At 47.6% G+C, this 25,530-nt stretch overlaps 7 protein-coding genes; 6 read left to right on the forward strand and 1 right to left on the reverse strand.

Moving 5' to 3' along the window:
* Positions 1–3,568: 3,568 nt before the first annotated feature.
* GSTUM_00001947001 (uncharacterized protein) lies at positions 3,569–7,928 on the forward strand. XM_002839188.2 has 5 exons: positions 3,569–5,561; positions 5,748–5,877; positions 5,955–6,132; positions 6,192–6,385; positions 6,441–7,928. The coding sequence occupies exons 1-5, from the start codon at positions 5,122–5,124 to the stop codon at positions 7,257–7,259; spliced, it is 1,761 nt and encodes a 586-aa protein (XP_002839234.1). The 5' UTR covers positions 3,569–5,121; the 3' UTR covers positions 7,260–7,928.
* A 360-nt stretch (positions 7,929–8,288) lies between these two features.
* On the forward strand, positions 8,289–12,407 carry GSTUM_00001948001 (uncharacterized protein; the record flags this gene model as incomplete). The annotated part of the gene is made up of 9 exons (XM_002839189.1): positions 8,289–8,543; positions 8,610–9,126; positions 9,217–9,581; positions 9,639–10,169; positions 10,224–10,431; positions 10,485–10,565; positions 10,740–11,114; positions 11,166–11,263; positions 11,325–12,407. 9 exons carry the CDS (start codon positions 8,289–8,291, stop codon positions 12,405–12,407), a joined length of 3,513 nt encoding a protein of 1,170 aa, XP_002839235.1.
* Positions 12,408–13,819: 1,412 nt separating this feature from the next.
* Positions 13,820–14,996, forward strand: GSTUM_00001949001 (uncharacterized protein; the record flags this gene model as incomplete). XM_002839190.2 has 5 exons in its annotated part: positions 13,820–14,033; positions 14,103–14,120; positions 14,176–14,243; positions 14,300–14,558; positions 14,639–14,996. The coding sequence occupies 5 exons, from the start codon at positions 13,820–13,822 to the stop codon at positions 14,662–14,664; spliced, it is 585 nt and encodes a 194-aa protein (XP_002839236.1). The 3' UTR covers positions 14,665–14,996.
* Positions 14,997–15,118: 122 nt separating this feature from the next.
* GSTUM_00001950001 (uncharacterized protein) lies at positions 15,119–16,642 on the reverse strand. XM_002839191.2 has 3 exons: positions 16,486–16,642; positions 15,452–16,418; positions 15,119–15,388 (listed from the first exon to the last, which is right to left on the reverse strand). Exons 1-3 carry the CDS (start codon positions 16,503–16,505, stop codon positions 15,161–15,163), a joined length of 1,215 nt encoding a protein of 404 aa, XP_002839237.1. The 5' UTR covers positions 16,506–16,642; the 3' UTR covers positions 15,119–15,160.
* A 133-nt stretch (positions 16,643–16,775) lies between these two features.
* GSTUM_00001951001 (uncharacterized protein) lies at positions 16,776–19,074 on the forward strand (the record flags this gene model as incomplete). XM_002839192.2 has 5 exons in its annotated part: positions 16,776–17,108; positions 17,177–17,249; positions 17,351–17,395; positions 17,449–18,117; positions 18,167–19,074. The coding sequence occupies exons 1-5, from the start codon at positions 16,959–16,961 to the stop codon at positions 19,072–19,074; spliced, it is 1,845 nt and encodes a 614-aa protein (XP_002839238.1). The 5' UTR covers positions 16,776–16,958.
* Positions 19,075–19,592: 518 nt separating this feature from the next.
* GSTUM_00001952001 (uncharacterized protein) lies at positions 19,593–21,314 on the forward strand. XM_002839193.2 has 1 exon: positions 19,593–21,314. Exon 1 carries the CDS (start codon positions 19,704–19,706, stop codon positions 20,964–20,966), a length of 1,263 nt encoding a protein of 420 aa, XP_002839239.1. The 5' UTR covers positions 19,593–19,703; the 3' UTR covers positions 20,967–21,314.
* A 1,939-nt stretch (positions 21,315–23,253) lies between these two features.
* GSTUM_00001953001 (uncharacterized protein) lies at positions 23,254–25,411 on the forward strand (the record flags this gene model as incomplete). XM_002839194.2 has 5 exons in its annotated part: positions 23,254–23,298; positions 23,365–23,484; positions 23,831–24,270; positions 24,322–24,922; positions 24,981–25,411. The coding sequence occupies 5 exons, from the start codon at positions 23,254–23,256 to the stop codon at positions 25,218–25,220; spliced, it is 1,446 nt and encodes a 481-aa protein (XP_002839240.1). The 3' UTR covers positions 25,221–25,411.
* Between the last annotated feature and the right edge of the window lie 119 nt (positions 25,412–25,530).

Here is a 25,530-nt window from a genome sequence, read left to right on the forward strand (position 1 = left end):
AATAGTGAGAATAGTGTTAACTGGTTAGATGAACAGCTGACTCTGGTATTGGACAGTCAACCAACCCTTCTTGCACTGGATCTCTTTAAGGAACATAAAACCAATATCATACTCAATACTATAAAAGCCCATAATATTACTACCAGTGTTATTCCAGGAGGTTGTACAGGGCTAATACAACCTCTCCACATATCAACAAACTATCCTTTTAAAGATATCTTAAAGGTTAGTTTATTCTTATTATTAATATAACAATAATTATCCATAGAGCATTTACCTCAGAGAGTTAATACCCAAGAACAAGCCCCTTGATTTCCCCAGAAAGATGAAACTTCCACTACTATTTTCAAGTTAATATTATAAGAACTCAAATAATCAAATCATGTTCTAAAATATTGGAGTTACCTCTTCTTGTAAAGACCTCGTTTTTTGTTTATTTCTATTTACTCTAGAATACCATTGAGAGTCAAAGGTCCTAACTCAATTATATGGAATTAGGAATCTTTAGAAATCAAGCTTGATGAGATTGAACAAGAAGAGGAAATGATATTAGCAGCAAGAGGAGTACTTACCAGAAGTAAGATTGGACAACAACAGATAGCGGTAACATGGGCAGTAGGTAATGCCTTGGAGAGATTCTCAGCAGCAAAGGTTGAGGTAGTTAGAAAGGCCTTTCGAGTAGTTGGGCTTGAGCTTCCTATTGATGGGTCAGCAGATCATGAAATCTCAGTAAAAGAGATTGAAACAAAATTTCTTACCAAGGGACCCAAGAATTGGGAGATTGTTGATGTTGCTGATAATGAGGAGAATCCTGTAGGATTAGATGTTAGTGAGGATAAGACAGAAGTCTTTTTCAAATAACTACCAAGAAATAATAAAATTAATATTGCATATTAGATGACTAGTGTGCTTGGCGTAGTTTACCTTAATTTAACTACCTGGCACATGGTCTGATTATTCAAGTTCTTACAGTATTTCGAGATACTTCCAATCTATTAATTTGCTGCACTAAAAAGATACTTATGGGTTCAATACTAATATCTTGGGAATGCTGTTCATGGCTGTGAGAATCAGTGGTGTTTGGGTCACATAGAGGAGATCGAGGTCTGCTGGCTTAGATTTTTGAAAAAACAATGTTACTGTTAACAAGTACAAGTTCTGTATGGCAGAATCTACTCTATATGTTGTTGGAATTGAACGATACTCAACGTGTGATCATGAGAATTTTGTTGAAATTTTCTTTCGAAACACCATACTCGTATTGTTCAAACTGATGTTTCAGTTCTTTTTAATAATAATGTTTATAAGAACTAAAAACTGATATATCGAGGGGTTATAATCGATATGTAGTATGTGGAGGCAAATAGTAGGGAATAATCTTCTGTGAAATACAGAATTCTAGAAACCAAATATTGACATGACTACTATGACCATCAAATAGAAGAAGTCGAAACTTACCAGCTGCCTTTTGTGCTGATATACTGTTTGAATCAAAGTTTCGCCGCAGGTATTCTTGTACCATTTTCTTATCAGTTCATCTATTGTGTAAACTTCCAAACAGAATATTTTCCAGTACACCTTTAACTCTTCTAAACCATTCTGATACAAATTCCTCTGCTTTTAATATGATTGTTGGATCTAATGCTGTTCCATCAGCACAGATACCTTCAATCACTGTTATAAATTCACATGTACTATCTATTTAAATATAAGTACCAATTTATAAAATAATAGAATAAGAAAATAGGGTGAACCATACTTTATCCATGATACTTCAATTCTCCTCTTTGTCTAGGTTTCTCAAATTACCTCTAAAACCCATTCTGACTGACCAAGGCCAAGTAGAAATCCAACCTCATCTATATTATATATATTTTGAGATTTTATTTCATACTCAAGGACAATTCTTTCTAGCTAAATAATATTACTATTAATACTTGTTTAAAATAATAATAAAAAAATAAACAAAAAAGGCATAATAAAATATATATATATATAAATAAAATAAAAGTACCTCACCAAAGAAATGATTCATTAATTGAACATCATTTCCACGTAAATTGCAAATAAAATCCAGCTGCTTGATAAATCGTGACTTCATATCTGGATGCCCAGTGTAAAGGTTGATTCCTACTTTTTACCAACTACTTCCGTTGGACTTCGCTTTTGTAGGAGTTACCATATTATTGGACGGAATCCAAGATGACAGTGGAAGTAACATTGTTCCAGCACAACCCTCTCCTCCTCCGGGGTCAGCTTCTGTCTGCACTGATTATCTTCTTCTCTATTCTTCCTTCCCTGGCACCAATGTATAATGGTAGTGGGAGCTATTCCTACCATTTCTGCAGCAACTGTAAGGCTCAGGGCCTTTCCAGTAGTAGCCATTTCAATGGCCATTTCTTCTCCTATGCGCGGTGCAATGTCACTATTTTCTGAACTCATGATTGCTGTTCTGAACTGCTGGGAAGGGAGGGTAGGTTCCGGCTTGCTCAATTTTTGATGACACTATCTACTTCACTAACTGTTTACAAATGCCAAGTTTTGCCATGCCTCGCTGAGGGTGCCGCCTCGCTGAGCCCTCCAACGGTTTATACACTGGGCATGTGCAGAGCGGATAGGTCTTCGCTCCTGTGTGTTGCCTGTGCTCCGTCGGTAAAACAAAGTTGAATGAGCTTTGTTCGGCCGTCCCGGCGAATGGCTTGAAAATTGGTACGGTAACCCACGATGTCGGGGAGAAGGACCTTGTCAAAGGGAATGGAGTTGGTGTTTTGAAGTTTGAACCGAGTGATATATTGTGGAATGGTTTATGTACGAGTACGTACAGTACAGTACTAGTACTCCTACTCGGGTATAGGCGCTTTTGGTAGCAAGTCCAACCGCCCAAGTTAAAAGGCATTGCACTTGTATCGGGCAAAAAACAAATCTGATTGCCGGTACAAGTACCGTACTACGAATGAGCACTCGAGTAACTTAGTCTATCCATAGTCTACCTACGCTAGTACTCTGGACAGAAAGCAGACCAAGAGCTGGGAAGCTGGGATGTGGGGTTTTTCTTGAAATTTCTTCGGTAGCAATAGTGCTGCCGATTGGTGGAACAAATTTCAAACCATCTACCGGCAATACTTGTAGGATGTCGCTCGCCACATAGCACTCACGCACGGTGACCGGACCGCCCTCAACCAGTGTCCTAAACCCCAGTAGAGAAATCGGGATGTATGATAGTCTAGGCATTCTGTGCCCTTGGTCTCCCTTGTGGCATGACGGATGGCCAAATTTTCGATCGATCCTCCGAAGAAAATACATCGCCCTGAATCGCAGTTCTCATCCCTGAAAAAAATTTACAATCTGCGCCATCGCAGGCTTTTGAAAACAAGATTCAAACCAGTGAGCTTCCCCCAATTGTCATAAGGTGTCACTCGTTATTCTACCGTGATATGCTTTATCAAACTTAGCTTACCGGTATCCCGTGATATTCTGTGGCTGATAAGTTGCCAGTCAGACTCCCCTTCTCCGCCACAATAGCTTCCAAAATCGCCAAGGAGATCCTCCAACCTCTTTCATCCCTCACCCACGATCGTGGCCTACACGCACTCGCTTCACCATTTGACGCAACCCCGTACATTGGCAATCCCGGCCAACTCAACCGTAAAAATTATCATCGATACCCCCTGACCGGCGCTTTAGTATTTCGGTCTTTCAACTGCTTTGACATCTCCCCGACTTCGGGACCGTGTCTTAGGATGTTTACTCATTGCTTTGAGAAGTTTCGAATGCGTTTCTGTCATGGCCCTTAGATGTTACTGACTGACTATTGGGTCTTTGAGAGGTCTCTCTATCACCGACTTGCGGCCACTTCAGTCTCAGGCTTATGATCCTCTGCCCGTTTCGTTTCTACCATTGTGGTTACAACGTTTCCATCTCCTCAAAAACATTACCTCCAACCGCCCCCTTTGCCTGGGTGTGAAGTTCATTTGATTGGGTTGTGAAGGTTGTTTGGTGGATTGTGGTGACAGCAAAAATTTCCGCCTCGTTCTGCCCTGCTGGGAGGGATTGCCGCTCGGACCCGCTATAACGGCGTCGTCTCGACTGCTTTGTGGTTTCGGGCTGTTAAGAATTCTGGGAAATAACCCTGCATTTCCGGATCCTTTCGTTGTTGCAGCCGCTGCTACTCGTTGACGGTTTTCCATTGACATGATCAATTGGGGGGGGGGCGGGTTGCTAAATATTTTCACGGCTTGGGGCCTTCTCCCTCCCTCTTCAAATACAGAATGCGTTTTCGGTGCTATCATTTCTTTGATTCATGCCTCTATTCCTAGGTGTTTTTGCCGTGGGTATTTTTTGGGGGAGGGGTGCTGTGGAGTTTTGCGCAACCGTCCCATTTCGGTATGTTGCTTCTCGAGACGACTGACTGGTGTTTTTGCCCAGGTCGGGGTAGCTTTGGATGTCGGAATAGGGGACCTTCGGCTCGGTTTTGGTTGATGCATCGATCACTCTCGGCTTCGCATATAATTCTCTGGTCGGTCGGCCCAGCAACCATGGATTGCACGAGGGTCTTTGGCTTGGTTTTAAGAGTTGTCTTGGAAGAGTTGCGGGGTGACATTGGAGTTTGGTGCTAGCAAGGCACTTGGAGCTCTACTGGATCGTTCGTGAATTGAGTGTGGGGCTTGGAACAGCTGAGAGACCAGGAATATAGGTTCCAAGAGAACGAAAGTTGGGAGCTTTCTTGCATAGAATGTTTCCTTCGTGGATGAATGATATTTTTTGTGTAGAAGATATAGGAATAAGGTTAGCTGATGCGCTGGCTTAAGCTTTATATATATGTGCCTCCGATCCTCTGTAATGTATACAGTGTAATTAAGCCTGTGCCCTTATTGCTTGCCCCTCTTGGGTGTCAGCGGTGTTGTCATCGCTCCTCTTCACTCTTGTCGTCCCTGCTCCTGCTCGCACACACATCCACTTCCCTCCGTGTGAACCTCAACCAACTCCCAACTCCCCACCTTCTAAGTCTTCTTCTTGCAACCACCACTACATTGTGCGAAATCGTACGAAATCGTACGCATATTCGCCCAGGAGATATCGCTACAAGCGCTAAGTCTACCTAGAGTTGCATTTTTAGAAATCATGAGTTCCGGATTGGACTCGCCCCTCTCTTCGCTTCTATCCTCACCCCCCGCCAGTGACGACGAGATCAGTCCTCCCAGCCCTGTCGCAGCAGCAGTTACCAAAGGAAAAGGAAAGGCAGTATCGAGAACGAAGCCTACTCCTAAGAAGGGTGTAAAGGGAAAGCAGCAGCAAAAGCTACCTTTCGTCCGCAAAGCCTCGACTCCTCCGCGCAAAGTCAAAAAGAAGGAGCCCCCCCATGTACCTACACTCGCGGATTCGCCGGAGCTGGCGTTCATTGTCATGTTCCGTTCTCGCTTTACAGACGCGTTCAAAGGCGTTCCCAATCTGGGTTGTCAAGACATTGAGCGCGGAATCGTGGATTCTACGCCATCTGAGCAGGTTGAGCAACTCCTTTGCAAACTTTTGAGTTTGGTATTGAATAGGAAGAAACCGGTTGAGTAAGTCTCTTTCTTCTTTTTCCTATCCAGCGCTTTTTTTTTTTGTTTCTCTTTAGTTATGTTCATGCCCTTTATTTATTTATTTGGTTCTATGCAACGGGCGGGTAGCGCGCACAGATCTTCTTTGGAGTGCTGTGATCGGTGAATGACGGTTTATTCTAATTCGTGGGAATTTTTTCATTATAGGCGTGGTCATAACCAACGTGCCTTGGAAGAAGCAGCCAACGCACATCGAAACCAATGGCCTGCATCTTGGGAAGGAAAGAGCCCGTTCTCGGGAAACAAGTCTTTCGGTGACCTGGATACAGCTCAGCGTGTGAGTACCATTCTTCAATCTTCGAATGCGATCCTTATCTCCAGGAACGAAACTGATGGGGTGGTACGATAATTTAGTTGGAGATTCTTGAAGCATTGATTCATTGGAGTTTGAGTTCCTCGGAGGTCATTCGCGGTATCATCAACGATTCCTACAAGGGCAGTCGACGCGATGATGACCTGAACGTACCGTTATCTGTTCAACCATGGGGCAGAGATGCGGACAAGCGCAGATATTGGTTGATTGAAGGAAGAGGTTCGAAATTGCTCCCATATTGTTTCCCCCCGGATCTGGGCTGACGCGAAGAGGAATAGACGATACTCCCTTTAGGCTTTATAGGGAATCTAATCCTGCGTTGAAGACTCATACTTGGATTTCTGTTGCCGGTACCATCGAGGAGATCCAGACGGTCGCCAAGGAGCTTGAGGAAGAGGATGGTTCTAAACATGCATTGGCCTTGAAAGAGAAGATCATTGGTGCCATACCTCGCTTTGAGGAAGGCGAAACCGTATGTACAATTCACGTCTAACGCTGATGAAAAAATGCTAATCTGTGATCAACAGAGGCGCAAGAAGCGAGAATATCGTGCTTCCAGGAAAGCGTTCTTCAATCAGCCTAGTGGGGTCTCACTCTACGAAGGCCGTACTCGTGGGAAGCGCATCAGATACAATTTCTCCACTGACGAGGAGGGTACGAAAGAGACATCTGAACAGGATGACAGTCGTTCTAGGCGTAGTGCACGTTCCAACAAAGGATCTCCTGCCCCACAACCGCTGCCGCAACCCGAGGTCCCAATATTCACTGCATCTGGAAGGCAGATTCGCAAACCGGTCACCGGTGATTATGGCGAGGTGAAAATCAACGGTAGCAATGGAACTGCCGTCGGGAGCCGCGGTACTCCCTTCGGAAGCGAGAATGGGGATTACAATAATCGTGGACTTCCACTTGTCGGCGTTGTCGTATACAAGGGTGATGATGGGGATGATAATGAGGGAGACGACGAACGAGAGGAGTCTGAAGATGAAGCTGGCTGGGGATCTGGGCCGGGTGGAGTGGAGGATGAGGATGCCCCGAGAAAGTCTCTTAGGATCGTATTCAAAATTCCCAAAGCTCCTGGTCCAGCCGATGGTGCTTCTCCCGCTGCCGGGAACAATGGTGTTGTATCTCCAAGCAAAGCTCACCAAATCGTTCGTGTCGCTGGAGGAGAGCCAACCCCGACTCATACTCCAGTTCCTCACGGCAATGGCCTCAAAGCCAACGGAGTGCACAAAAGGGACGCCGAAGATGTCACCATGAGTGATATTGAGCCGATCAAGGAAGTCAATCCCGCCGTAAATGGTGCAAAGCCACCTGTCGATCAGAAAAAGGGCCTTTCGGTCTAACTCGATCAACTGTCTATTTATCAAAAGTCCTACGCCTTATCTTTACGTTTTTCGCTGCTGCACCTAACGATCGGGAAAGGTGGTCGAGTCTTTCGAAGTGCATGCATACCATAAACTGTACGATAACTATTTTCCTTTTTTCTTCCCTTTACCATGATCATAGCTAGCATTTCGAAAAATCGGTATGGTACGGGGTGGGATTAAAATATTGATCTGGGGTTTCTGTTTTGTTCTTTCTCTACCTTGCTACTAGTTTCTACTTCTTCCCTGCCCGTATTACCTCGCGCATTCCATTGACCTTCGAGCTCTAGTGAGCGGGTAGGTGATGTTTTTGATTACAAGTGTCGGCGGGTATAAGTTAGGGGCGTAACATATTTGCACTATGGTGGATTATGGACGAAGCGCGTTTGGTATATGATAGGAAAGGAGGAAGGGGGGAGGGGTGAGTTATGATACAAGTTATCGCTACAAGCTTTTTTTATTTTTATATTCGTGTAAGATCGTGTTTTTTTTTTCTTTGTAGCCTGGCTGGCAAATACATAGATAAAGGCGTCTATCATGAGGAGAGCTGAAGATTGAGAGGAAGCGAAGGCAAGGGGGTGAAGAGTGAGGGAAGTCCGGGACACCTGCTAGATTAGTTTACAATACTTTAACTTAATGTTTCACCGACACCGTACTCTACGTGCCTTGCTGTTCTTCACCCAATGGAAAATATATAGGATTTTGGATCCTGTATTAGCCGAAATCCTTTTTCCCACGTCACAGTTTTCTAGTTTTGTTGTGATAAGGAATAAGCCCTAACCCACAGGAATGATTTTAACTGAGGCTCAAAAACGATCCTCAAAAGACTAGCGCCTTGGCGAGCCCATCCTCCAGAGGTGCAGGGGTATCATGTTTTGTAGTCTAAAAAAAAAAGGAACCATTATCAAGAATATCAATATCAAATTCCCTCGTCAACAATCACAAATAACCCACTGACTAACAGACAAACAAACCACCCAATCCCTCCAGGGAGGAACCCCCCTCATAATGCCATCAAAATACAAACCAACCCGCGACCGCAAACAACGGCGCACTCCAAAAAACCCCCGCAATGCCGACGACAATACCAGCGAAGCTCTACCACCAGCGGCTGCGGTGTCGTCGGACCCCAACGTAGAGGTCATGATCCCCCTGACAAAGGCGCAGAAAGCCGAAAAGCGCAAGGAGGACTTGCTCGCCGAGGCGAGGGCCGAAAACCCCGGCATGTCTGGGAAGAAATTGAAGAGGTTTAATAAGTATATTGTGCTTATCACCTCCCATTCCTACCATTCTACCTATTACGGGCGCGTGGTTAATTAGGGATTGTAGGAGAACAAACTCAAGAAAGAAGAAAAGGTCGAGATAATGGCAAAGTTAGCTGCGGGTGCGTCATCGATGGATACGGGGCTGCTGAGGAGTACGAAGGAGCTTGGGAGGGGGCGGGAGACTAAGAAGGAGAGGGTGCGAAGGGCGGTTAGAGAGGTTAAGGCCGGGATCGCGGGGGAGGAGAGTCGGGGGGTGGTGTTTGAGGAGAGGGTTATTAGGGATCCTGCGGAGCTTGAGGTGGTTATACCGCCGGCGGTGGAGCCGGAGGAGGTTGTGAACTTGGGAGTGGAGGCTAAGGTTGAGGAAAGAGCTGCGGAGAAACCGCCCATAGTACCGGCGGTTGTGGTTGGCTCTGGACTCAAGAGGCCATTGGAAACGGACGAGAATGGCTTTCCAATTATTAAGAGGACTAAGAAGTCTGCTCAGACGCGGCAGGAACGGTTGACGGCGGTGGTTAGGGTTGTGGAGGGGGAGGTTGGCGGGAGTGGGTCTGAGGATGGGGATGACTTGGTTGAGGGTGGTGGGAGTGTAGAGGGTGAGGATGAAGAGGAGGAGGAGGAGGAATGGGGGGGCATTGCTGATGATATTGACGCTGAACCTGATGTCCGAGCCATAGATGGTGATTCCGTGGAGGCGGAGGCGGAGGGCGGGCCTAGTGAGTCTGAGGAAGGGGGCGAGGAGAATGAAAGTGAAGAAGAAGACTCAGATGGCGGGGGCGGTGGTTCAGAGGAAGATAGTGAAGGGGAGGAAGATGGTGGTGATGAAGGCAATAAACCAGTCAGCCGTCTCCGGCGAGGCCAATCTAAGAAAGCAAATGCCTTCAAGGCCTGGGCTCTCGCTCAACGAAAGCAAGCCCTCCACGACGGCGAACCCGAGCACTCAATGCCAAATCTTCTGGGACTAAAACCCAAAGTCGTCGCAATTCCCAAAATGGCTCCCGCTCGCCCACCCCCTCCGCCAGAGGGTATCAAAAAGGTACGCTTATAATAATCTGAAGTCATTTCTGCAGGCACTGGGCTAACATAAACCCAGGCATCCTTTGTAACCGTCGGGCGCCCTATAGAGATACAGGCTGCCCGTCTTTCCCTCCCAGTAGTAGCAGAGGAACAGAGCATAATGGAAGCAGTGAATGCAAACGACTGTGTAGTCATATGCGGTGAGACCGGTAGTGGAAAGACTACGCAAGTTCCGCAATTTCTCTACGAGGCGGGATACGGCTCGCCAAATACGCCGACGCCTGGCTTGATCGGCGTGACACAGCCGCGCCGAGTTGCTGCCGTGAGTATGGCGAACAGAGTTGGCGAGGAATTAGGTCCCGGAGGGAAGGAGAAAGTCTCATACCAGATCCGATTCGAGGGGACTGCGGGACCAAGCACTGCGATTAAGTTCATGACGGATGGGGTCTTGCTCCGGGAGCTCTCCGAAGACTTTTTACTCAGGAGGTACTCTGCTGTTATCATTGACGAAGCTCACGAGAGGAGTATCAATACGGATATTTTGATTGGAGTTATGAGTCGCGTGCTCAAGCTTAGAAAGGAGCTGGCAGAGAAATATGGGACGAAGGTGTTTTTTTCCTTGTGGTGAGCCAAAATTAGGTGTGACTAACGGTTATTTTAGCCCTTGAAGTTGATTATAATGTCTGCTACGCTGCGAGTATCGGATTTCACTGAGAATCAGCGACTTTTCCCTGTGGCGCCGCCGTTGCTTAAAGTGGAGGCTAGGCAGCATCCAGTTTCTATTCACTTCTCTAGACGTACAGTTATTGAGTACCCGGGAGAGATTTACAAGAAGGTTTGCAAGGTTCATCGGCGCCTTCCTCCTGGCGGTGAGTGCCTTCTTTGCGTGGGAGTTAAGAGTGACGCTGATATGCGGTGATAGGAATTCTTGTCTTCTTAACTGGCCAGAATGAGATCACTCACTTACTTAAGCGGCTACGGAAGACATTTCCATTTAAGAAGAGTTCAAGTTCTACTTCTGCTCCGCCATCGGCGCAGATATCGGCGAGTGAGGCGGCTGTTGAAACTGAAGATATGGAGTTCGGTGATTTCTCGAAGCCCGACCAATACGGTAGCGAAGAAGAGGGCTCTGATCTAGGTGACGACGATGACCTTGGAGAAGAGATGTCTGCCGAAGACGTCGAATCACCGCTTCATGTTCTTCCTCTATACTCACTCCTCCCGACTAAAGAACAATTGAAAGTATTCGGGGAGGTGCCGGAAGGATCAAGAATGTGCGTTTTGGCGACTAATGTCGCAGAAACCTCTCTGACAATCCCTGGTATTCGATACGTGGTTGATTGCGGACGTTCGAAGGAACGCAACTACGACAAGACAACCGGAGTTCAGAGTTTTGATATTGGTTGGGTCAGCAAGGCGAGTGCTGCACAGAGAGCTGGTCGTTCTGGGAGAACGGGTCCGGGCCACTGCTACAGGATTTACTCCTCCGCAGTCTACGAACGGGATTTCCCCGAGTTTGCCGAGCCCGAGATCTTGCGAATGCCAATTGAAGGTGCGTTCGAGTGATAGGTTGTGATTCTCAGGTTCTACTAACAGGTTCAAGGACTTGTCCTACAAATGAGGAGCATGAATATCGACACTATTGCGAATTTCCCATTCCCGACTGCGCCAGATCGGCCGAGTTTACAAAAGTCTGAAAGGGTGAGTCTTTTCATCGTCATTGACACGTGTTAGCTTAACATTGGGACTAACCCACCTACAGCTTCTGGAATACCTCGGGGCACTTGATCCAGGAGGAGCCCTGACAGAATTAGGAAGAGTTATGAATTTCTTCCCATTGTCACCACGTTTCTCAAAGATCCTCATCATCGGCCAGCAACATGAATGTCTACCATACATCATCGCGATCGTGGCAGCCTTATCAGTTGGAGACGTTTTCATCCCAGAGCACCAACTAGACATCCATAGAGAGGCAGACGACGAGGATGCAGCGGGAAATGCTGAAACAGCCCTCGAAGACACACAACGAGCGAAAGGGCGGAAGGAATACTACCGTGCTCATCGAGCCTTCTCAAGTCTGGACCCCACCAGCGATGCCCTGAAACTCCTATCTGTAGTCTGTGCATATGAGTACGAGAAGGACTCTACAAACTTCTGCGAGCGCAACTTCCTTCGACTAAAAGCTATGCAAGAAACACACAAACTCCGCCAGCAAATCTCCAAGATCATCGTGGCGAATTGTCCAGGCGTGCTCAGCTCCTTCAATCCAAAACTGCCTCCGCCGTCCACGGCGCAGGTCAAAGCGCTAAAGCAAATCATAGCATCTGGTTTCATAGACCAGGTCGCCATCCGCGCAGATCTTCTCCCCAACTCCCCATACAAACTCAGCCAGAACAGCGTGAAAAGGGTGACGGAAGTGCCCTACATGACGCTCTTCGCATCTTCCGCATTCCAGAGACCCTCTGACGAGGGCCTATCCCTGGACCCAGCGGTGTACATCCACCCAAGTTCGGTCTTGGCATCGCAGTCCTTGTACCCGGAGTACCTGGTGTATAGCGAGCTGAAGAAGTCCGCTTCGCCGACCGGTAAAGTTCGGATGAAGCCGTTGACGTCCGTCACGGGGGCACACTTGGCGGCGCTGGCGAAAGGGACGCCATTAATTACTTATTCCAAGCCGCTAGGGCATGTTCCTCCGAAGGTGCTGGACGACTCGATGGGGAGGAGGAGGGAGTGCTGGGTTGTCCCTAGGATTGGGGGAGCGATTGGTAGGAGTGAGGTTGGGTGGGGGTTACCGGCGAGGAAGGTTGTGCAGAGGAAGGAGATGGGGAGGTGGGTTGTTGAGTAGATCTATGGTGCTTATCACACTTGCTTGCTTGCTGGGCCTTGGGTAGAGATAGGTGTCATATTGTGCTTGTGTGCTTGTATGGTGGATTGTTTTATGGATATCATAATTATGATACTTGTGCTTGAGGTGGTGAAATGGGAATTAGGGTATTTAAACCTACACTACTACTGTATCATATATTGATTTCGGGATAAAAACATTCTATTCGATGGGAGAATAAAAAGAATTCTCTCAATCTACCATATTCATAATGTGGACACCAAAATCTGAAGTCTCTTACAGTAACCGGCATCCAACCCCATACCTGAGGTAACAGCCATAGCTTGCCACTTTTTAGAAAAGGGGCAGGGGGGAGGAAGGAGAGGGGAAAAAGGGACTGTTCGGAAGGTACTGTGCCAGTGGAAATATACAATAGTATTATTGCGATATTCTTGAAAACAGCACGACTTATTTCTTCATACTCAACACAAGCTGACTTCAAAACAAAAATTAAGATGATAGTCGGATAACAGGTACTCCCCCACTTATACCATGAGAAACAGGGAAAGCCGTAGGAGGCCTACATATTGGGGAGTAAGGAAAATAGCAAAATATTGCAGGACAATGGGTGAGATATTCCACAGGACCACTATTTTTCCTTACTCACCAAAAATGTAGACCTCATGTTGCCTTTTATTTCTCATAGAATGTGTGAAGGCGCATCACTATGGTGTTAAAATTTAATTTTTTTGAAGCCAGCTTGTTTCGATAATTAGGAAATATGCTGTTTTCGAAGAAATCGCAATATATTTTTATGATACAAGGCTATCTTCAAAATTCGCTGACACCTCTCCCACTTTACACCAAAAATGGTTGATTTTAAACATGCTCAACTCATCCAAAAGAAATGGAGAATTAAGGAAATCAATACCATTGTGTAGGAAATTACCCAGAATCTCTATGTCAATTTTTCCACTCCACCTTGAGGGCTGAGAGCTGTGTGGCCAGATTGGATGCTGTTGCATTGTACCTTTTGTATGATATGGGAAACCCATATAAAATTAGAAGTATTTTTTTTCCACAATTGCTATTTTGTGTATTACACCGTAGCTATCAACCAACAGAGCTCATCACTTACAGGCTCCAGGGGCTCCAGCAAATTTTTAATTTTTTTACAGGGTGACAGCTGAGATTTTGCAAAGTGAAAATGCCCATTTTTGGGGTAAAATGGAGGGGAGTGTCAGCGAATTTTGTAGATAGCCTCGTACAATAGAGCGCGTGCCCAGGGTTTTAGTTTAGCTTACTAATCCCCCCACCCGATTGGCTCCCCTCCACTCCCGAGGTCTCCAGCCACACACCCCAAATCACGAGCTAACCCACTCTCCATCAACTTCCGCCCACCTTCTCCTCCCACCACGACGAACCAGACAATCATGGCATCGCTTTTCAGGCCATCACTGCGTACCTCTGCCGCCACGGCCGTCATGCTCAGATTAGGTCGGCCGGTTACTACTACCTCCTCTGCCACTACTGCCGCTGGTGTTAGGTGCACGGCCATGAAGAACTTGGAGATTTTGAGGCAGGCCGGAATGGCAAAAAAGGGGTTTCACGCTAGCGCCTCGAGGAAGATTTTGCCGGCTGGGCCTCGTGAGTACTCTCTAGTAACGTAATGTTTGTGGGTGGGTGCTAATGGGGTGGATTGGTGGTGGGTTTTAGAGGTTATTCAGGGAACGGGTATTGCTTCGCTGTTCTCGTCTTCGGATTTAGTGCTAGCACTGATAGTGAGCAGTAAACGAGGCCGTCGAAGTCCCTGATCCCAACGCCGCACATGGTTCCTACCACTGGTCTTTCGAAAGAGTATCCCCCCCTGTTCCACCACTTCCCCTCCACCTCCGCTAACACACCTTCCAAAGCTCATCTCTGTAGCCCTCATCCCGCTAACCGTAGCCCCCTTCGCCGCGGGTTCTATAAACCCAGTAACGGACGCAATCCTCGGCGCTACCATCGTAATCCACTCTCACATCGGCTTTGAATCCATGATTGTCGACTACATCCCACATCGCAGGTACCCTGCCCTCAGGAAGGGCGCTATGTGGGCGCTCAAGGGCGCGACGATGTTGGTGCTTGTGGGACTGTACGAGTTTGAGACCAATGACGTGGGGATTACTGAGGGTTTGTGTTCCTTCCGTTTTGTTTTCTCTTTTGATTGGTTTGGATGAGTCTGGCTGACGCTGGGTGTTGGGTTGGTGTAGCGGTCAAAAGGGTTTGGAAAGCGTAGTTTGTGACTGGAGTGAAGGTGGGATTCAGCATGTTTGAATTGTTCGCGGAGAACTTTGCTTTCTTGGTATCTTCTATACGGGCTCCTTAGATGTCGATAGTAGTTTTCGTTTTGATTTTACGGATTACCTGTTTATAAGGAAGCGGTAAAGTCATTGGCTTCGTGGATCCCCTTTTTTTTCCCTCCCCCTGCTCCTTCTCCTTTCGGGTGATTTTTTAATACTTGGCTTTTGTGGTGTAAAAAAATGAGAGGCTTGGATAGAGCAGAGATTGATTCAAAGTGAATATATTATGAGAAGGAAAAAAAAGGTGAAAAAACACATGAACATTTTATATAGCCCCCGCCTAACCTTTCCAGACACCAGATCTAAGTATCATGTCATACCTGCACCCACAACCTATGCAACGTTACAAATATTGGGGTTTAGAATCACACCCCCATCACTCGACACTCGTTTCGGAACATTCTATCCGTCATGGCCAATGCTCTGCTATCATCAAGAAGCGATCCTCGCACCCCCCAACCCCCTCCTAATCTCATCCAATTGCTCCATTCCAGACCCATACTTTCCACGCCGAACCCGACCTTTCTTCCCAACAGAGTACCCGTCCAAGAACTCATCCAGTACCGAATCCAGATCCCGTCTAGTCTCAGGCAGCGCGACGCCTGAATTGGACCTCAAGTCATCTTCCCCTTCTTCCTCTTCTGCGTATTCTTCTTCGATCTATTTACCACTATCATTAGTCTCACCCCTGTGGGTCCGTGACGAGGGCGGGGTCGGGAATACTTTGTCGAACCGATCATCCAAAAGTGTTAACCCTTCAGTTCTAAATAGTGCGGAACTGCTCATTGAGTAACCGGAACTCTCGGTGCCGGCTTTCTTCTTTCTCCGGCGAGTGCGGTTCGACACGCTCATTGTTCCGCCGAAGGAGGAGGTGGTTGAGTTACCGCCGAAGCTCATGGTGTCTGCAAGGGAGTCGTTGTCGAATGCGACTTTACCCCCTCTCTTTTTTCTTTGGTCGTTTTTGAATGCTTTGAAGGCGCGGCACCAGTCTTCTCCCTCCCCTTCTTTTCCTTCTTTTCCTGCGGGCGGTGGGTTATTGGATGGTTTTTCGGTGACATCGCTTTCCCAACCATCTTCCTCCCCCTCTTCGAATTCTCCCGGAGATATTTCACCTCCCTTGGCTAGCTCCCCGAATACATCCTCGTCATCATCAACGTACGCCTCATCCTCTAACGCCTCCAAAACTTCACGTAAGCGTGGGTCCATATCAGGCTGAAACCCGCTGAGTGCGTCGGGCACGTCTTGCATATCCTGATAGCTCCTTTTAACTTCCACTACTGAGGGGAATACCTCCTGAGGGAGGCGCAGTGCGTCTTCCAACTTCATCTTGTTCTTTTTCTTGTTCTGTCCTTGGGATGACTTCTCCTGCACGTCTACGAAGTACACTTGTTCGTCGTTGATGTCCCGCATGTGCTGCATGTAGTCATATTCCGTGTCGTCGTAGTACACCCCGTGGATTGCGGCTTCGCCTTCATTTTTGCGAAGGCTTGTGGATGGGGGGGAGAGTTCTTGGGCCAGGTCTGTGGTTGTTTTGATTTTTGACGATGAGGCGGTGAGGGCGGGAATGGATCTGGAGGCATTGGGTGCTGTGACCTGGGTGAAGACTAGTTCGCTGGCTTGGTCGTCGTGAACTAAGGGATCTGTTTGTGCACGGTAGCGGAGTTGGTAATTTGTTGCGGTTTTTTTGTCGCTGGCATGGTCAGTTGAGATGTGGTAGTTGCGGAAGTGCGGGGGAGGGGTATTTTGGTAGGACTTACATCCACTTTTTGGTTGGCATTTTGGCGGTTTAAAAGCGGAATGTGAGAAGTATCGATCGATAGGGAGGGCTGTAATTGCTATCCTCCTTATCGGGGAATACCGTGCCGTGGAAAAGAAGTAAATAGAAGTTGGAATGCGTGATTATTGATCTTTTAAGTGTGCGAGTCGGTGGTCTCGGGGAAGAAGTCGCTGACAAAAAGCTGTGGTTTGATACAATGACGCCACAAGTGACGGCGATTAATGCTGGTACTCGAGTAGATCAATACCTCTCCCCATTTCTGGTCTGCTGCAGCAACATCTACGAAAAGAAAGAAAGAAAGCCTGCCCCACAACAGAATCGTACCCGTATTATACTAACTTATCATTGAGACTACCCCTCTATCTGAACGCAAGATAAAACTAAAAATTCAATAAAAACACCACCAACCAACCGATCGGACCAAGTTCCACACGGAATTAAGAACCAAACACAATGGTTCTCGCAGAAAGTAAGAACAAAGTCGGTCTCGGCCGTGCCCTAATGAACTCCAGGAGCGGAAGCGCGCATAAGACGAATAATAAGCATCGAGGGAATGGAGCTGGGAGAGGTGGGAGGGGAACGGGTTCGGGGCAGTCTGAGATGGTGAGAAGGGCATTGTGAAAATGCCGGTATCACATATGGGGACAGAGAGTAGCTAATAGGTTTCGCAGCTATATACTACGGGGAAGCATGAGGCGGATTGGTATAAGATGCGGAGTATTACACAGCAGAATGATCTTGATGGTTTGTCTTGTTCCATCTTGTTTTCTTGACCACGCTGGAAGGGAGGAAGGAAGAAGGGAAAGGGAGATGGGAGGGAGAATGAATGCTGATATATGCGGCAGAGTTCTTAAATACTGCTGAATTGGCGGATACGGATTTCACGGCTGGTATCTCATTGTGTGTCTAAAGCTTTACCACTGCGATGCTGATTGTACGGTAGAAAAAATGAGCAACATGAAGATCATCCACAAAGGCCAGATAAACCCCTACCTGCTGACAGCTGATGAAGAAAAGGCCGCGAAAACCAAGCACCGACAAAACAAGCAGCAACTAACTGTTCCCCGTCGCCCATATTGGGACTCGGCAACTACACCCGCAGAATTGGAACGCCGTGAGAAGGACTCCTTCCTGCGCTGGCGCCGAGGCCTCGCAGAGCTACAGGAGACAAAAGACCTACTCATGACCCCTTTCGAGCGAAATCTTGAGGTTTGGAGGCAGTTGTGGCGAGTCATCGAGAGGAGTGACCTTGTCGTTCAGATCGTCGATGCTAGGAACCCGCTCATGTTCCGCAGTGAGGATCTAGAGAGGTATGTCAAGGAGGTTGACGAGAGGAAGGGTAATCTGCTGCTTGTGAATAAGGCGGATATGATGACTGCTGAGCAGAGGAGTGCGTGGGGGGATTACTTTGAGAAGGAGGGAATCAGTTATCGGTTCTTTTCAGCCGCGTTGGCGAAGCAGATCAATGAGGAGTATTACGGCGAGGACGAGGAAGAGAAATCTGTCGAGAAGGTGGTAGTGGTGGAAGAGGAAAAGGAGGAGCCAAGGATTAGAATTCTTACTGTCGATGAGCTCGAGGAGGTGTTTTTGGAGCATGCATCTACTGTTAAAGGTATGTTTATTTCTACTCTATTACTTATATCGTTCTAATTTCCTCGCAGGTGAAGACCCGGAGAAACCTCGAAAGACCCAGATCGGTCTTGTCGGATACCCGAACGTTGGAAAGTCCTCTACTATCAATGCCCTTATCGGTGCAAAGAAGGTGTCCGTCTCCTCAACTCCCGGAAAAACAAAACACTTCCAAACTCTCCACCTTAGCGAGAAGATAGTCCTCTGCGATTGCCCCGGTCTCGTCTTCCCCAACTTTGCCACCACGAAAGCAGAGCTCGTGTGCAACGGTGTCCTACCAATCGACCAACTCCGTGAGTTCAGCGGCCCAACAACACTCGTGGCGCAACGGATCCCCCAGCAATTTCTCGAATCCCTCTACGGCATCAAGATACATACCCGTCCATTCGAAGAAGGCGGCACCGGTATCCCAACCGGGGAGGAACTCCTAATGGCATACGCTAGGGCTAGAGGCTTCTACAAAACCGGAGCTGGGATCCCCGACGAGTCCCGGGCTGCGAGATACATTCTGAAAGATTACGTGAACGGCAAGCTCCTCTTCTGCCATCCACCCCCCGCAGGCTCTCCCATCGATCCACTCAATTTCAACAAAGGCCTCTACGATGGAGCGCATCTTCCACGGAACAGGAGAACTGGGGCCCCCCTGGGCCAAGACAACGATGATGACCTCACATCCGAGGACCTACCGGTTGTCGAGATGGGAGAGAAGTCGCATGATCTTGATAGGGAATTCTTTGTCGAGGGACAGGGAAATCTAGGTTATGTGAAGACGCCATTTCACCTGGGTGCTGGTGCTGCTGGAGCTCTACCCGGCGGGAAACATCTAAGCGGGAGAAAGGCGAGGACCATGATCGCCTTGGATAACAATCTTAGTCCTGAGGAGGTGAGAAAGGCGATGGGTGGGAAGAAGCATTTTAAGGGCAGGAAAAATATAAAGTGAGCGATCATGATAGCGGGATATTTTCTCTTCCCTTTCCTTGCCTTCCTTTTTTTTTTGTAAATAGGGTATCCGGTAGTTATGTTTATTACAGAATTGGATCCTTTGGGGGGGGGACATCCGATATCAAATCTACTAGTATCCCACGGTTAACTATTGTCGTTATATGATTCCTAACTTCCGGATTGAGCATAGAGTGAGTCTTTGTAGTTTGAATATCAAACAGGAAGGCTCATACTTTCTGCCCGCTGTTTAAGATCGATGAAAGGTGGTTGACGTCTCCAAAGTTTTGGTTCTTGACTCTACAAGTACTCAAGTAACGTTCCACAGCAATGCACGGCACCCGGACTCTTTACCAAAATCGGTTAAACCACGGCAACCACGGGCCCTCGGTTCAATCTCAGGAACCAACCCTAGTCTAGCTGCTGCTGAGCTACTCGTACGAGTATCATACATACCGGTATGATACAGCAAGCTCCACCTTAAAAAACCCCGGATCTTCCTCCCCTTCCTCATTTCCTCCATCTTTCTTCTTTGTTCTACCCCCTTCTGCCCCCCATACCCTCCCCTTTCCATCTCTTATCAGATTAAGACCCCACCATCAATTAGACTCACAAGAGATCACCACTGAAATGACAACCTACCAAATCCCCCCCCTCGTAGCCTCCAAGGTCTCACCATCCGCCCATGCCCTCCTTCAGAAAGTCCACCACTTTGTTGAGACAGAATGCGTCCCGGCGGATGCCGTCTTCGATGCTCAGCAGCCCACTAACCCAGCAAAGCGCTTCCTAAACACCTACCCAACCATAATCGACGCCCTAAAGGCGCGGGCCAGAGCACGAGGGCTCTGGAACCTCTTCCTTTCGCAAAAGCACTACCCAGAGGGCGTTCCGCTCACAAATCTAGAATACGGCCTTATGGCCGAAATTATGGGACGAAGTCTCATAGCCTCGGAAGCAATGAACTGCTCAGCGCCGGACACAGGCAACATGGAAGTCCTAGCCAAATACGGCTCACCAGCACAAAAGGCCCAATGGCTCACACCACTACTAGAAGGAAAGATCCGCAGCGCCTTCGCGATGACTGAACGCCACCGCGCCTCGGCCGACGCAAAGAACATCAACCTGGAAATCACAAGACAAGGCAACGAATACGTCCTAAATGGGACAAAATGGTGGAGCAGCGGCGCCGGCGATCCACGGTGCAAGGTCTACCTAGTGATGGGGAAATCCGAGGCCTCAAACCCAAACCCTTACAAGCAGCAATCCGTCGTCATAGTCCCGGCCGGTACACCGGGCGTGCAGGTCCGCCGCGTGCTATCAGTATACGGGTACGACGACGCCCCGCACGGACACTGCGAGATCACCTTCAACAACGTGCACGTTCCGCTTGAGAATATGGTCCTCGGCCCCGGCCACGGCTTTGAGATTATTCAGGGCCGGTTGGGACCAGGGAGGATACACCATTGCATGAGATCCATCGGGGCAGCGGAGCGCGCGCTAGAATACATGATCGCCCGCGTCAACGACCCGGACCGGAAAACCTTTGGCAAGCTCCTCTCCGAGCACGGCTCCATCCTGGAATGGATCGCCAAGTCCCGTATCGAGATCGACGCTGGCAGACTGCTGGTGCTAAACGCCGCTGACAAGATCGATAATTCGGATGCGAAGGGCGCCGTGAGCCTCATCGCTCAGGCGAAGATCTATGTGCCGAGTATGAGCCTTGCTGTCATCGATCGCGCGGTTCAAGCGCATGGCGCTGCAGGCATTAGCCAGGACTTCCCGCTCGCGAGGATGTGGGCACACCAGAGGACCCTGAGGATCGCGGATGGGCCGGACGAGGTGCACTTGAATCAGCTGGGGAGAGCGGAGAATAAGAGGAGTAAGGAGATGTGAGTTTCCCCTTTCCGGCATCTTCAACACTCTATGATGCTGATTGTTGAGTACAGTGAGGATAAGATCGCCATGCAAACTAAAAAGACCCAGGAGCTCATGCAGGAGTTTGGGATCCAGGTTAGGGCGAATTTGTAGCAGTAGCATTGTTTTTTTTGTTTTTTTTGTTTTTTTCGGGATTTTCTTATTTTGTATATTTACTTTTGGCTGTTGGGAAATGATATCTCGGACACGAATTGCTCGGAATAGCACGTGGGTCCTCTTGGCATCGGTCATTATACTTTGTGCTTATACAATGAGATGGGATAAATGAATACCCTTCGATCTAACAAATCCCCGTCATCCATTACATTATCACAGATGATCAATCGCGATACGGTGCTGTGCTCACCACCAACACGTGCCATCACTCGATGCAATAACCCCAACTAAAGCACTATTGTGATGTCAACCTACAACCCATAAACCCAGAACGTAGAAACAGGGAACGACTATGTCCATCCTACTCGTGCTGGGAAGATCAGACCTGCACAGTCATAACCCCCGTTGGCAAACCCTCTTAACCCTCCTAGGACCCGGTGTAGAGGAACTCTGATCCCCCTCGTCGGGAAAGAAAAACGCACAAAGCAGTTAAAGTATCATACAACGACATGAGCCCATCCAGAATCTGTCCAGCAGCCACTACAATAGGAGTGATAAATAGGGAAATCCGAATAGATGATCCCACAACCACACCGATTTGCAGAGTCCATTTATTCCTCGTGATGACGGTCACGGCGGTAGCGTGCTATGCTGGGTTTCCGACTATGAGGAGAATAACAACCGAGGTGTGGGATATTTGGGACTTGGGCGGGGCAGTTCCCGGGTTGCTGGTGTGCTGAGATAGGCGGTTTAGCTGGCGGATTGCTAGGTGTAGATGTCTGGGAGTAATGAGTGGTGGCGATGGATGATGTAGGATGCTGATCTGTTCGATTGGGAACGGATGAAACCTGGACGCTCGTTGAGGGCTAATGCATGGAATATGGGTGGGTGAAGGGAGATTGAGCGGGGTATCTGGAGTCGTGTGGTGGCTGCTCAAGTCGTACCTGTCGCCGCTGTGAATTCCACACTGTCAACTCCAGCAGCTATTATCGTAGTGATGAAGTGATCTTGTCCTTGTCCCGTTTTCCACGCCTCACCCTATCCAACGGCTCCTCGGATGATTTGCCCGCCTCCTCCCCAGTTCCACATATCTTTCCTTCCGAACTTAGCTCTAACCCCCCTAGCAACCCTATAGGCAGACCCCGAAATATGTGTCGAATGTGTCGAACCCGTCGGGGAGCTAGGTGATGTAGTTCCCGAATTCATCCTTTCAAGAATTCCCGGATGAGACTCTTCGTCGATTACATGATGTTGCGGGGTCTGGTACAGAGATGTGTGTGATTTCAGCTGAAAGAATAGATATAGGACATAGACCAGCAGGAGTATGATAGACTTCCCTCCTCCCACTTTTATCACAGCAGTGCCCGCGCTCTCGTCGTGTATGAGCAAAGCATGGAATGCAGCCTGTGATCCAGCTGTAAGAATCCTGCATGCCATGGAAACCGAACGGAACCCATTGGTACAATACCATACCATATCATAAGTCTCGGGGGGCGGACAGTTAGCCAGTTACCCTAACCTAGCTCGATGGACTACCAGGGGGATGAAGGAGTGCCCCTTACCGGTCCTCACTATCGTAGTGATATTTTACGATGGGGTCCGAAAGTGGTGCCTTGGGTGCCTCGTTGGGCTGTTCTGGGATCCTCTCTTTGATCCACACTCTGGCATTACTTTGTGCCGTGCTGGGCACATTGGCATGAAATAAGGCACTTCAAGTGCCAACAAAGCTAATAGGCGGTGTTGTCTCTATCGTCAAAAGATTGGTGGGCATACTAAGACTTTTGCCTATTTACTTTACATCTCCGGCCTTCGTCAATGTTGGGCTAAACACCTCCCGCCATCAGCAGGACCTCCTATAAAATCAACAAAACAAGAACGCAAATGCAATAATAGGCTGGATGCTTTAGTTCAAATCAATCCATGTAATTATTCCAGGTCCCACTCCAGTTTCTAAAAACACCTCTAATGTCAGAAACCATCAAAAGAATAGAGAAAACGAAACTATTCACCCGCCAAGGGCAAAGACCGAGTTGCGTAAGCAGTCATAGAGCCTCACTCGAGAATGCTGCAAGAGCACAACAGCGATTCCTAACAATTTCCAACAATAATGGTTTCAATAAATAAATAAAAACCCTCACCCGATCCCTTGATGGTGGATTTAGCAAGTAATTATGGCATATATACGAGACTTACCGTAGGTGCATTGTCTTGGTAAAAAATTGACCATTCTATCCGCTGACATAATCAATAGTGCTGGTAGGGCAAAAAAAAAAACTTGCCACCAGTACTTAAACCTTCCTCGTCCACCCGACTCCCACAACTATACCATCCACTGCCAAAAGCTCGGAGACGACAGTTCGGACCACAACCATTGATATCGGTAAGAGAGTTTGTTTTTCCCCACCTTTCCTCTCCTTATTCTCTTGACTCCAACTACGAGTGCGGCCGATAGATATATCGGTCACGTGGGCCTGATAAGGTGGTTGTGGTGAGAAAGCCTCGCCGAAAATATCCACGTAACGGATATATCTATCAGCCGCACTCGTATTATTCTCATTATGGTGGTGTTTCTACCAAAGCTTTTACTCTTGGAAGGGGAAGAATTTCCTATGGAGGTTTACTCTCAGTTGCCTATTGAGCCACACTTTATTTAGCTCCATCTCCAGTTCAATTAAATAATGCATTACATTGCATTCAAGATTTTTCAACTAACGTGATTCATATAGGTAATTTCCGGTAAAACGGCGTACCGACTGGACGAACCCAGGAGCTATGGTGGGCTTGGGAGCTATAGTACACCTGGATACCCCCCCGCACCGCCGAATGTTTATTTCGTACCGCCGAGCTGTACACCTAGACCAGCCCCTCTGTGGTTACCCATCCCACACAATTTTCGGCATCGGCGTGCGGTTGCGACTTCGCCTTATCACCACATGGAAAACAGTATTACTGATGACGGTTCCGGTCCTGTTGAGCCAACCCCACCTACCGGAGATCCTGAATCGGTATCCGTTGATGAATATGTACGGAAATTTCAAAACTGGCGGTTAGGTGTTGAGAGTTTTGGCTCTCCTGGGGGTGCGGAGGAATTGCCGCTAAGAATGCAAATGCCTAAATCTGATTTTATCAGATTCAGCGAGATCCTAGATGTAGGCGATGACGAAAAGTAGGACTTCCTCTTGATTCCACTTTAAAGTCAATTACTAAGTAGTGTCAGGTTTCCGAAAATTTCGTTTAATGCGTTAACCTCCACACTCATCATCCAACATATGCCAAGCCCAATTCATGAAAAGGTTATCAGCACAGTCTCGGAAGGGTTCAATCTAGCAAGAAGTAGCCTCCCTACACCACTTCGTCAGAGAATTGCCATCGTCTACAATCAAAAATTCCGCTCTTTTAAACGTGGTTACAAAGGGTCTGGAAAAGTACCCGATACCATGGTTCAGGTGGAAAATGCAGCTGGGACTCTGGAGGTAAAGTTCATATTGGAAGTTGGTTATACTGAGATGTATGATGATCTGGTTCGGGATGCTAGAATGTGGTTGGAGGGAACAGATACCGTGTCCGCGGTAATGCTAGTAAAAATGAATGAGGATCCCGCTTACCAAAACCCAACCTCACGACTTACCGATGAGGAGTTTGACAACCTAGAATTTCCTCCATCTGAAGAAGTTTCCCAAGAGCTTTTCTCCCTTGATGAGGCCCATGGACCTGCTTGTTATAAAGGTCTACGTTGGGTAGGCAAAATTACTAGTTCGATTGAAATCTGGAAACGTCATCCCACGTCTCACGTGGCAATTCGCACGTTAGGCCCCCATGTAAGTGACTCCTCAAGACTGGTAAAAATAATGTTTCTGATATAGCTAACTTGCATAGAACCACTTAAACGCAGACAATTCAACCTATATATACTTTCACCTCTGCGATTTTATGGACGTCTCCTCTGCAGAGAATCATTATGTTGGCTTTGACTGGGGTCCCTTCCACAGAAAACTAGGAACTTATATCAGAGAGTTGGCGGTGGAACGGTGTGGTAAGGCGCTCGAAGCTCGTGAAGGAAGAGCGAATGTGCTGGACCATAATTTTCAACCCTCCCCTGCTGCTGGCTCCACATAGTGGACAATGTCTGTAATATGGATAAATAGTGGTGGTCACGCCTTTTTCTCCGCTCCTTTTTTTCACTTTTTTTCCATCACATTATTTCATTTTTTTCCCTGGCCATAGACTCTTGCCCCCCATGTCTTTTTTCTTCTCCCTTGTACAATAGATAAACATTCAGGGCCTTTTTTTCCCCAAACAGAAAGAAAGCGGTGCATGATAGGACAAGGATCCTTAAGACTACTGTGAACAACTATGTAGAGACTTAATGACATGGCTGCATGCATAGTGCAATATCATACTTAGGAGACACCGATTAACCATCACT

This window comes from Tuber melanosporum, assembly GCF_000151645.1.
Source record: "Tuber melanosporum whole genome shotgun sequence assembly, scaffold_316, strain Mel28".
Lineage (NCBI taxonomy): Eukaryota > Fungi > Ascomycota > Pezizomycetes > Pezizales > Tuberaceae > Tuber > Tuber melanosporum.